The 12,845-nt window shown below is 41.2% G+C and overlaps 1 protein-coding gene across 7 annotated transcripts in view; it reads left to right on the top strand.

Moving 5' to 3' along the window:
* SYTL2 (synaptotagmin like 2) overlaps nucleotides 1-12,845 on the top strand; it is a 114,199-nt gene that overhangs the window by 56,822 nt on the left and 44,532 nt on the right. For 4 of the 7 annotated variants that reach the window (XM_077298622.1, XM_077298624.1, XM_077298619.1 and 1 more), the window contains 3 exons: nucleotides 8,595-8,749; nucleotides 10,283-10,439; nucleotides 12,047-12,092. In XM_077298622.1, coding sequence (XP_077154737.1) covers nucleotides 8,595-8,749; nucleotides 10,283-10,439; nucleotides 12,047-12,092 — 358 coding nt within the window. The remainder of the gene's footprint in view (nucleotides 1-8,594; nucleotides 8,750-10,282; nucleotides 10,440-12,046; nucleotides 12,093-12,845) is intronic. The other 3 variants (XM_077298620.1, XM_077298623.1, XM_077298625.1) reach the window with 1 other exon arrangement.

Raw genomic sequence — 12,845 nt, forward strand, 5'->3', positions numbered from 1 at the left:
CATAACAAACATTGTAACTGTGCTCCAATAAAAAAAAATACATTAACACCTAAATAGTGTGAAAATATTATGTTCATACATAAATTGCTGCAAATTTGAACAATTCAACAAGTACTTAAATTAAGGCAGCAACAAACTGCATGAGCATTAATGAATGAACGCTACCTAGCTAAACATCCATAGGCACAATAATGAATCTGCAGGTAAGACATCATAGCCAAAAGAATAGTAATTGGTCCAAAGCATGAATAGAAGTGATAACTGTCATAAACAAACCATACCTAGAGACCTGTTCAGGCAATCTGGCCAGGCGAAAGTGGCGCACAGGAACCTCAACGCGCGTTTCACCCCACTGGGCTTTGCCAGGAGTAGTCAACCTAATTCATTACTTTTGTTGGGAGACTACTTTATAGGTGTGTGTATATATAATCACGTGTGTGTGTATGTGTATGTATATATATATATATATATATATATATATATATATATATATATATATATATATATATATATATATGTCCTTCTCAAAAAATTAGCATATAGTGTTAAATTTCATTATTTACCATAATGTAATGATTACAATTAAACTTTCATATATTATAGATTCATTATCCACCAACTGAAATTTGTCAGGTCTTTTATTGTTTTAATACTGATGATTTTGGCATACAACTCCTGATAACCCAAAAAACCTGTCTCAATAAATTAGCATATCAAGAAAAGGTTCTCTAAACGACCTATTACCCTAATCTTCTGAATCAACTAATTAACTCTAAACATATGCAAAAGATACCTGAGGCTTTTACAAACTCCCTGCCTGGTTCATTACTCAAAACCCCCATCATGGGTAAGACTAGCGACCTGACAGATGTCAAGAAGGCCATCATTGACACCCTCAAGCAAGAGGGTAAGACCCAGAAAGAAATTTCTCAACAAATAGGCTGTTCCCAGAGTGCTGTATCAAGGCACCTCAATGGTAAGTCTGTTGGAAGGAAACAATGTGGCAGAAAACGCTGTACAACGAGAAGAGGTGACCGGACCCTGAGGAAGATTGTGGAGAAGGACCGATTCCAGACCTTGGGGAACCTGAGGAAGCAGTGGACTGAGTCTGGTGTGGAAACATCCAGAGCCACCGTGCACAGGCGTGTGCAGGAAATGGGCTACAGGTGCCGCATTCCCCAGGTAAAGCCACTTTTGAACCATAAACAGCGGCAGAAGCGCCTGACCTGGGCTACAGAGAAGCAGCACTGGACTGTGGCTAAGTGGTCCCAAGTACTTTTTTCTGATGAAAGCAAATTTTGCATGTCATTCGGAAATCAAGGTGCCAGAGTCTGGAGGAAGACTGGGGAGAAGGAAATGCCAAAATGCCTGAAGTCCAGTGTCAAGTACCCATAGTCAGTGATGGTGTGGGGTGCCATGTCAGCTGCTGGTGTTGGTCCACTGTGTTTCATCAAGGGCAGGGTCCATCGGCTGAAATGCTTTATGGAGATGAAGATTTCATTTTTCAGCACGACCTGGCACCTGCTCACAGTGCCAAAACCACTGGTAAATGGTTTACTGACCATGGTATTACTGTGCTCAATTGGCCTGCCAACTCTCCTGACCTGAACCCCATAGAGAATCTGTGGGATATTGTGAAGAGAAAGTTGAGAGACGCAAGACCCAACACTCTGGATGAGCTTAAGGCCGCTATTGAAGCATCCTGGGCCTCCATAACATCTCAGCAGTGTCACAGGCTGATTGCCTCCATGCCACGCCGCATTGAAGCAGTCATTTCTGCCAAAGGATTCCCGACCAAGTATTGAGTGCATAACTGAACATTATTATTTGATGTTTTTTTTGTTTGTTATTAAAAAACACTTTTATTTGATTGGACGGGTGAAATATGCTAATTTATTGAGACAGGTTTTTTGGGTTATCAGGAGTTGTATGCCAAAATCATCAGTATTAAAACAATAAAAGACCTGACAAATTTCAGTTGGTGGATAATGAATCTATAATATATGAAAGTTTAATTGTAATCATTACATTATGGTAAATAATGAAATGTAACACTATATGCTAATTTTTTGAGAAGGACCTGTATATACACATATATATACATACACATCTCTCATCGTGATTACTCGCTAATCCCACACATCACCACACACAATCCCGCCCTCCCACCACATTACCACACACAACCCCGCCCCCACATTACCACACACAATCCCGACCCCCACCACATTACCACACATGATCCCGCCCCCCCACCACATTACCACACATGATCCCGCCCCCCCACCACATCACCACAGATAATCCCGCCCCCTCACATTACCAAACATAATCCCCCCCCCCACCACATTACCACAGATAATCCCACCACATTACCACATTACTCATTTGTTTAGATGCTGGGATGAATAAAAAACGCACATCTTACTGAATCCAGTTTGTTTTTGATTTTACTGTGAATAAAATGTATTATTATTCAGATTTTTAATTAATATTATTAACTTCTTTTTAAGTTAATTTACCACCTGCGTAAGCGCTATTGAATGCTGTCATTATTTACTTTAGGTTAATCACCAGCAGCGTTAATTAGATAGCAATGACGTGCCGAGCGTTAGCTGGCTGGAAACAGCTAGTACTGTACATATTGTACATGTATACATACACTATAAATGCATACAAACCTGTTTCCTCTTCAGCTCTAGACTCCTGCAGTTAAGAGACCTTTGGTGACATCATGGTTCCATGACTGTGAATTCACCAAAAGTCCTTAAAGTTTGGCTGGGGCTTGGTACTGCACATTCGCCTTATATTCAAATCAATAGGAAGCTGATGTGCAGAATCCTGTAACTACCGCTACAAGTAGACTGAGCGTATCAGCAACTGATTACAGTACACCATGCGTCGGCCCGACGCATGCTGTGAAATAAAAGCACAACAGGGGCAGCGGATACAGTTTTTCAACGCATCCGCTGCCCCATTGTAATGTCCAGGGAGGAGGGGGTGGAGTTTCGGCCGCGCATGCGGACATGACGGACACGACACACAAAAAAAGTTACATGGAACGTTTTTTTGTGCCAATGGTCCGCCAAAACACGACGCATCCTTCGCACGACGGATGCGACGTGTGGCCATACGTCGCAATGTGTCGCTAATGCAAGTCTATGGGGAAAAAACGCATCCTGCGGGCAACTTTGCAGGATGCGTTTTTTCTCCAAAACGACTCATTGCAGAGCTAAAATGTTGAGCCCTGTACTTTCTAAACCCACCCGCAAGTCATTGGCACCTTCCTGTGTACAATGTATAGTGACAAAGTTGCTAAGTGGTGGTCTTGTGGCTGGACCAGTAGGCACGAGACACCTAGTCCTGTAGTGATAATCTCCTGCTGATTAAACACTGTACTGAAACAAAAACCGAACAGCCTAGTGACACTTGAATCCGGGTCTCTGCTCATACATCATGCAGCTCTGATTACATAGCAAAATCCTATTGACAGATTCCCTTTTAATAGTTTAAGCAAAGTAGATGGCTGTGATTTCATGAAACTCATGCACACTATGCATTTGATACTGTTGACCTGTGCATTTTATTTTATTTTTTTTCCTTTGCTTACAGACTTTTATTATACATTTTTTTATAGCACCATTTATTCCATGGTGCTTTACATGTGAAAAAGGGGGCAAATATAGACAAATACAATAAACATAAGCAAAAAAACAAGGCACTAACAGGTACATAAGGAGGGAGGGCTCACAGTCTGCAGGGGATGGGTGAGGATACACAAGGAGGCGGTAGAGCTGGTTGTGTGGCGGTTCAGTAGGTTGAGGATCACTGCAGGCTGTAGGCATGTCAGAAGAGGTGAGTCTTCAGGTTCTATTTGAAGGTTTCTATGGTAGGTGAGAGTCTGATGTGTTGGGGTAGAGAGTTCCAGAGTATGGGGGAAGCACGGGAGAAGTGTTGGATACGGTTATGCGAAAAAAGATAAGAGGGGAGTAGAGAAGGAGATCTTGTGAGGATCGAAGTTTGCACGAAGGTAAGTACGGGGAGACCATGTCACAGATGTATGGAGGAGACTGGTTGTTGATGGCTTTGTATGTCATAGTAAAGGCTTTGAACTGGAGTCTCTGGATGATAGGAAGCCAGTGAAGGGCTTGGCATAGGGAAGAGGCTGGGAAATAGCTGGGAGATGGGTAGATTAGTTGGGCAGCAGAGTGAAGGATGGATTGGAGTGGTGCCAGTGCTAGAGGGGAGGCCAGAGAGTAGAAGGTTGCAGTAGTCAAGGCGGGAGATAAGGGCGTACACTAGAGTTTGTGGTTTTGTAGTCAAGGAATGCACGGATCCGGGAAATATTTTTGAGTTTGAGATGCCAGGAGGAGGCAAGGGCTTGGATATGTGGCTTGAAAGAGAGGGCAGAGTCGAGGATCACTCCGAGGCACCCACCGAGCATGCTGGACTGGGGAAAGTGAGCAGCCATTGACATTGATGGATAGGTCTGGTGGAGGGGTAGAGTGAGATGGGATTTTGGGGAGTAAGGAGGTGATGCCAGGTCCGGATAGGTAGATCTGCGTGTCATCAGCGTAGAGATTATGCTGCAAACCATGGGATTGCATGAGCTGTCCCAGGCCGAAGGTGTAGATGGAGAAGAGTAGGGGTCCTAGAACTGAGCCTTGAGGAACACTGACAGACAAGGGGCGAGCAGAGGAGGTGGTGTGGGAGAGGGAGACACTGAATGTTTGGTTTATTTAGATATAATGAGATCCGGGATAGGCCAAGTCTGTGATGCCAAGAGATGGTAGAATCTGTAGCAGGAGGGAGTGGTCCACAGTGTCAAAGGCAGAAGACAGGTCCAGGAGAAGGAGGACAGAGTAGTGTCGCTTGCTCTTGGTGGTTAGTAAGTCATTGGTGACTTTAGTTAGGGCAGTTTTAGTTGAGTGATGGGGGTCGGAAGCCAGATTGTAACTGGTCAAAGAGGGAGCAGGAGGAGAGGTGGGAAGACAGTTCAAGATGGACATGCTGTTCCAGTAGTTTTGAGGCATAAGGATGAAGAGAGATCTGGCAATAGCTAGACACATAGATGGGTCGAGGGAGGGCTTTTTGAGGATGGGTGTGATCTTGGCATGTTTGAAGGATGAGGGGAAAACACCAGTTGTGAGTGAGAGGTGGAAGAGGTGTGACAGGGTTGGGATGAAGACACTGGCGAGGTTAAGGATGAGGTGGGACGGGAGCTGATCAAGCGTGCAAGTGGGGAGATGTGATCTAGACAGGAGGGTGGAGAGCTGATCTTCTGTCATGGTGGAGAAGCTGGTTTTGGAGGAACAGTTTTGAGCAGCTAAGAGGGGCATTGGGGGCTGCGGGCCAAAGCTTTCTCTGATCGTATCGAACTTCTGTTTAAAGAAAGAGGGAAAATCTTCAGCAGAAATGAGAGGGGAGGGAGGGAGGAGGTGCTGGGGGATGGAGTAGAGAATTGAAAGTGTTGAAAAGCTGTTTAGGGTTTTGAGACAGGGAGGATATGAGAGATGAGAAGTTTGTTTTGAGGTAGTGAGCATGGACTTGAAGGTGGCGAGAGACTGCTTGTATGCGAAGAAGTGCTCAGCAGAGTAGGATCTCTTCCATCTCCACTCAGCGACACTGGAAGCCCCTCTGTTCTTTGGTCAAGCCAGTCAGCCAGGGCTGCCTGATGATTGTACGAGTTTTGCTATGCATGAGGGGGGCGGCCGAGTGGAGTCGCTGTTATTGTGGCGTTATAAAAAGTGGCAGCAGCATCTGTGTCATGAAGGGAAGCTATGTCTGTAAGAGGGGGAAGGGGTTCGGAATGATTGTAAATTGAGGTGTTTGATCTTTCTGCGAGGGTGAGTGAGTTTGTGGGGTGGGGATTGCGCACTAGGAGAGGGAAGAGAATGTCAGTAGGTTGCGGTCAGACAGGGGGAGGGGTGCGTTAGTGAGATTACAGATTGCTTACGGACTTGTATGGGAAGTCAGAAAACTTTCATTTAAAACCACTTGGCGAAATCTTTGCTTTAAAAAATAAAAATAAAAAATAAAAACACATGGCAGTCTGCTGTGAAAACTGTGGACATGTGGAAAAAAAAACACTAATTATACACTTCATCGTGAATGTTGGTGTAAACACCAGTAGAAAAAGCGTTTTCACACATGAGAACGTGGAATTCATCATGGCAGTATACAAGTGCAAAAAGGGCTAGGCTGTTTGTAGGGTGGTAGCGACACGGATGGTGAAAGTATGGACTAGCACCAGCAGGGGACACAATCCTTTTCTTCCCTTTTTACATTTATTCGTCTTTAATAACTTTTTTTTTTCTTTTTATAATTTACTCTTTTTTTTCCCCCCATATTTGTCTCTATGATTTTTGAGCGTTGTATTTCTCAAAGAATAGGAACATTTTCATGGCATGCTTTCTGCGTCAAAAGTGAACTAGGCCTGTGCTCCCACCTCTTGATCATATCTTCTAGCTGCTGTCGTCAGGTGTCGTGCAGGTTGTGAGCGATTAGATTGTAAGCCTCACAGCATGTGTCTTTAACGGAACGAGCCATTATTGTAATCACTTAATTCTCGCGGCTCCTTAAAGCTGCCAGCGCATTCCTCCGTATTACTTTATCATGTGAGCTAAGAAGTCACTTGACGTGCAGATTGCCTCGGCTGATCCACTCAAATCTTCTTATTGCCGGGATTTTGCTTCTGCTCTTAAACTTCCCAGATTGTGGGATGCACAGGTTCAGCATTGTGACACCGTGAAACGCTAAACCTGAGGGGGAAAAGCGCATTGAGCCGTACGGGTCACTGCACGGTTTAGATCTAAAGCTGCAAAATGGTATGTACGTAGTGTTCTGTGCGGCGGCTTCTGGGGAGGACTTATTACGTAGTGACACTGGTTTTGCTCTGGGGTGTGTGTTCATACTGAAGGTGTTTGATCCTTGGGGACAACCTTATTTTATGATGACCATGAAGCTGAGCTGACCTGTCTGGGTCGGTGGGGTGGAAGGGATGGGGACTTTATTTTCCCCCTCATCTGCCATTATTGTGTCAGTGGTAAATCAAACAAATGATCCTGGTGGTTTTAAAGAGATCAGGATTGCTCGATCAACGAGAATCTTTTATTGTGGCCCTATGCCTGATGAAGAGACATATGTAGTCTCGAAAGCTTGCAACTGGTTACCATCTTTTCAGTTAGCCATTAAAAGGTATCAACCACTGAGGACTCTCAATTCTAAATATTTTTATTATGGCCCAGAAATTAACGTTTCGTAAATCTCCTTGTACTTGCGCAACGTAAAAACCTAATATATGGCAATCGGTACAATATATCTATATTTTTTTTATTTTAAACAAATGTAATATCCTGTGTAAAAAGACAATACTACAAGGCTACTAGTAATGAGCGAACGTGCTGGGATAAGGTGTTATCGGAGCATGCTCTGGTACTAACAGAGTGTCTTCGGCGTGCTCGAATAGCATGCGGCTGCATGTGTTGGGGTTGTTATAATCGGTGGGGCAACCCAATTAAGAATAGGAGGGTTGCAATGTAATACCCTTTACAGATAGCTTGTTGAGAGAAATAGTTGTCCATCATGTATAATGAAGGCAGGGATGGTCCTGGTGGGACAACCCAACTACGATTGAGATGGACGACACTAATAAATGCCCCATTTGAGACTTATTCCTCTTAATCTTAGTTTAGTTGTCCCACCAAGAAAACCCAACCCTAGTCTATTGAGTGAGCTGACCCACTAGCTTTCTGTAAACTCTCCTGTGGTTGTTCTGGTGGAACAACCCAACTACCAATGAGATGGGTGACACTAATAAATTGCCCTCTTGAGACTTATTCCTCTTTAATCTTAGTGGAGTTGTCCCACCAGGACAACCCAACCCTAGTCTATTGAGAGAGCTGACCCACTATCTTTCTGTAGACTCTGCTGTGGTGTTTCTGGTGGAAGAACCCAACTTCAAATGAGATGGGTGACACTAATAAATGGCCCTCTTGAGACTCAAAATGTTGTAAGAAAAAAAGAGGCTGAAAATGGGCATGAAACATCAGAGCATCACCTGCTATAACATGAGCGTTACAGGATGCATAGATGCTACTATTACACCCGGATCTACTATAATTGACGGTGACTGCTGTAATTGTCCGTTTTACCCTTGGACTGTGAGGATTCCTATTAGCCATTTACTTGGCATTAATCAAGGATGTCGCCACCCTTTGTCCTTTACTTCACCTTTTTGAATCTTGCACCCAGACAAGTCACTCCACCAAACCTATATACTGTATATATGTTTACATTTGCTGATTGCCGCGAGGTAAGATTTCACTGCCTGGGGATAGCAGAGCAGGTGTCAAGAATTTTAAGCTGCGTATTCAGAAGCGTCCATTGCTTTGAAATATCCTGCAAATGTTGGAAAAAAACAGAATCCATCTGAATTTGATTTTGTTGCATTTTTCTGAAAAACTATCAAACAAACAAACAAACAAAAAAAAAAAAGCTGTTTTTGTTTTTTATTTCAACATCTAAGTGTTTGTTTTTTTTTGTTTTGCTAACTTTGTATCCTGTATTGAATGTGTCCCTTTTTTGGTTTACAGTCATCTACAGGATGAAGTCAATGATGAGACGGAGTTGAAGTATAAAAGTGGCCAATGGTTTTATGAGGCCAAATCAAGAAGACACCGAGATAAAATACATGGAGCTGACCTAGTTAGAGCCTCAATTAGGAAGCGGAAAAACCCAGCAACTATAGGTAAGTGATATATGTAATGTATATTTCCGTATCCTGCAATTCTGCTTGACCAATGGTTCTTTCAAGGTCACTCAGCTGTATAACAAATACATTCTCCATGCACAAGAATATAACTACTATAATACTGCTGCTATGTACAAGAATATTACTACTATAATACTGCTCCTATGTACAAGAATATAACTACTATAATACTGCTCCTATGTACAAGAATATAACTGCTATAATACTGCCCCTATGTACAAGAATATAACTACTATAATACTGCTCCTATGTACAAGAATATTACTACTATAATATTGTCCCCTATATACAAGAATATAACTACTATAATACTGCTCCTATGTACGAGGATATAACTACTATAATACTGCTTCTATGCACAAGAATATAACTACTATAATACTGCTCCTATGTACAGGAATATAACTACTATAATACTGCTCCTATGTACGAGGATATAACTACTATAATACTGCCCCCTATGTACAAGAATATAACTACTATAATACTGCTCCTATGTACAAGGATATAACTACTATAATACTGCTCCTATGTACAAGGATATAACTACTATAATACTGCTCCCTATGTACAAGAATATAACTACTATAATACTGCCCCTATATACAAGAATATTACTACTATAATACTGCTCCTATGTACAAGAATATTACTACTATAATATTGTCCCCTATATACAAGAATATAACTACTATAATACTGCTCCTATGTACGAGGATATAACTACTATAATACTGCCCCCTATGTACAAGAATATAACTACTATAATACTGCCCATATGTACAAGAATATAACTACTATAATACTGCTCCTATGTACAAGGATATAACTACTATAATACTGCTCCTATGTACAAGAACATAACTACTATAATACTGCTCCTATGCACAAGAATATAACTACTATAATACTGCTCCTATGTACAAGGATATAACTACTATAATACTGCTCCTATGTACAAGGATATAACTACTATAATACTGCTCCTATGTACAAGAATATAACTACTATAATATTGTCCCCTATATACAAGAATATAACTACTATAACACTGCTCCTATGTACAAGGATATAACTATTATACTGACTTCTGAAGAGGATTCTGCATCAAGATGTGGAGTATATAGTTTTGACTGTGCAGGTGTATGACTTTCTCCATGCACTTCTATGGAAGTTATGAAAAAAGCCAAGCTTGCGTAAATTTAAGAAAATTGGGAACAAGTACAGACTCTTTTCTGCCCGGACATGACAGCTGGAGGCCCCTATACCGAAGATGACACTGGTCCCAGAGGTCAGCAATGCATCTATCGTCGTTATGCCATAATTTTTAAGGTGGGAATACCCTTTTAATTACAATGTTCATCCGGTGTTAATCTAGTCTAATAACTTGAATTTTCATATGTTTTTCTACAATACACTGTGATCCCCAAATGACTATGTATGTGAATGCAGTACCCAGTGTTTTCCCCACACATCGTCTAGAAATAATGGTCACTTTTTATATTTTAGCCGAGCTAAGTCAGAGCAGTAAGGACAAATCACAGAGACGCTGGGTGAACAGTGTCAACCAAGACCTTTTTATTCCTCCAGAGCTGTACGGTGTAATGGAACCACCAGATGAAGCGGAAGAAGACCTAATGCCTTCTAATGTTAAGTCCATCCAGAGGTACAAAAACTCTACTGATGGCATAAATATCATCTGTGTATGTTTTATATTGATATGTGATGTGGTTTTTGTTGCATAGGCCAGAATCGGACAAAAAAAATGTATGTACGTGTAGATGGATAGATATAGAGGCTTGGGTCTATAGACATGTCATGAACATAAAGCTATAAAATAACAAATCTGAATTCGCCAAATAAGCAAGTGTCTGTCTTAATCTACGTTATATTGCTTATCCTGTGCTGATCCTGAGTTACATCCTGTATAATACTCCAGAGCTGCACTCACTATTCTGCTGGTGCAGTCACTGTGTACATACATTACATTACTGATCCTGAGTTACATCCTGTATTCTACTCCAGAGCTGCATTCACTAAGTTGCAAGTCTAAGAGCTGAAATTCTTCACACAAGGTACTAAGAGTAGTATTTGTAATGACAAATGTAACTGTCTCAAGTGACAACCAACAATGTAATGTATGTACACAGTGACTGCAGCAGCAGAATAGTGAGTGCAGCTCTGGAGTATAATGCAGGATGTAACTCCGGATTAGAGATGAGCAAACAATCGTCGGCTCCCTCCTTATTCGGCAAGCTATAGTGCTTACCGAAGAAGCTGCATTGGGAACCCGGACACCTGGATCCCTCCCGATCAGCTGTTCGGTGCCGCAGCTGCATGGGTCGCGGCTGTGTGACAAGCACAGCACACAGGTTCTCCATGCCGAATAAGGAGGGAGCAGATGATGTTAACACATCTCTACTCAGGATCAGTACATTATACATTTGTTTTTTTCAGTTTATTAATCACCACAATATTTGTATTCTAGAATCAGTGGATGATTATTGGGGCTGCAATTGTTCCTGAACTTCTGTTATCAGAATTTAGATCTATGCTGTACAGTTGTCACGTGGAATTAAAAGCCTGTAGCCTGAGATGATTGGCTTCTTTTTTTTGCAAGTGTTGTAGACCATCTGTACAGAGCGACATGTTCTTATTTTGCTTTGTGCTCAAAGTTAAAATTGCAAGACTTCTGATCTTTTTTTTTTTCAATATGTATTGTCATTAAACAATGGCTCATTTCCTTGCCTCATTCCCTTTTTTTAAAGATCATCTTAATGTAGCTGGTCATCAAATAGAGAACATACCAGGACAAGGGTGTTCTTTCAAAGAAACCGCAGCATTGTAGCATTTTGGGTTGTTCTCTGAATCTGACTTATCCCATGTTGACACTTTGAGGCACTGATAAATACTTTGCTCACATTATCCTCCCAAAAATAAACTTTGCACACCTAGCAAACCAAAGATAAGTATCGAATGACTCTTGGTAATGTTTGTTAAAAGGACTTTGTGAAACTGCTGCAGCGGCCATAATCCATGTCTATAGTGAGGTTTATTTCAGGTTGTACTGACCTTGCTGTTTTGAAATATGGATATTTGGCTCGTAAATCTCGATCAGCTTCCCATGTAATGGTTTGAGAGCAATAATGTTGCTATAAATGTGAAATGTGATGACGAGGAGCCAAATAATGTGCAAAAATTATTCTATAAGAAACAAATACTGGTTCCTATTTAAAATACATTTTGTAATATGAAACTTTTTGCTTTTATCAGCGCAATAGACAGAAAGATCATGAATGGAACCGCTTCCCCTGCAAAGGTAACTATTGTCTATTTCAATGTCTGTCTTCATGGTTTTACTTTATACCATGATTTTCCTCTTTTTAATATCGTATTCCCCAAAAAAATATCTTCATAAATTTTGCTCTTGAATGGCAGAAAAATAAGTGTGCGTACCTATGGAAAAACAAGAGTAGGGAAAGTAGTCAACTCCATCCAAATTTGCACCACTAAAAGCTACTTTAATGCTTTTATCTTAAGTTAGTGCTTGCATCCTTTTCCAAACTATACTCCTTGATGTCCTAGTTTTACTGATGATGAATCTAGATTAACATTCTATTCAAATTTGCGTGTTGGTTTTGGTGACTAAAAATCTGGATGGACCCCCATTATTGATCTAGTGATGGGGATTAAGTTGAGCAAAATTTAAAATGCATGGGGTTCAACAAGACCCCATTACTGTCCTAAGTGGAAATGGCCAAAACGACAGGACTGATGGGAGTAGGAATTATCAAAATGATGGCAGTAAAACAAACAAAATTAGAATGTATAAAGTTCAGCCGTATCCCCTTACCTGTATTCATATTGTGAAACTAAAATGTATGGGGTCTAGCAAGACCCCTTTGTTGTTCTTCTGTCAAGTTCAGGTCAGGAAAACTGTATAGTATATAGTATTTGGACCTGTATAGTTGTCCAAATATAAAACATGTTTGAAACATGAATGTGTAAAACTGGCCTAGAGTTAAAGTTTACATTTCTAGAGTTTAGCAAGAGTGACCAGTAAAAGTGACCA

Source organism: Ranitomeya variabilis, chromosome 3, assembly GCF_051348905.1.
Source record: "Ranitomeya variabilis isolate aRanVar5 chromosome 3, aRanVar5.hap1, whole genome shotgun sequence".
Classification (NCBI taxonomy): domain Eukaryota; kingdom Metazoa; phylum Chordata; class Amphibia; order Anura; family Dendrobatidae; genus Ranitomeya; species Ranitomeya variabilis.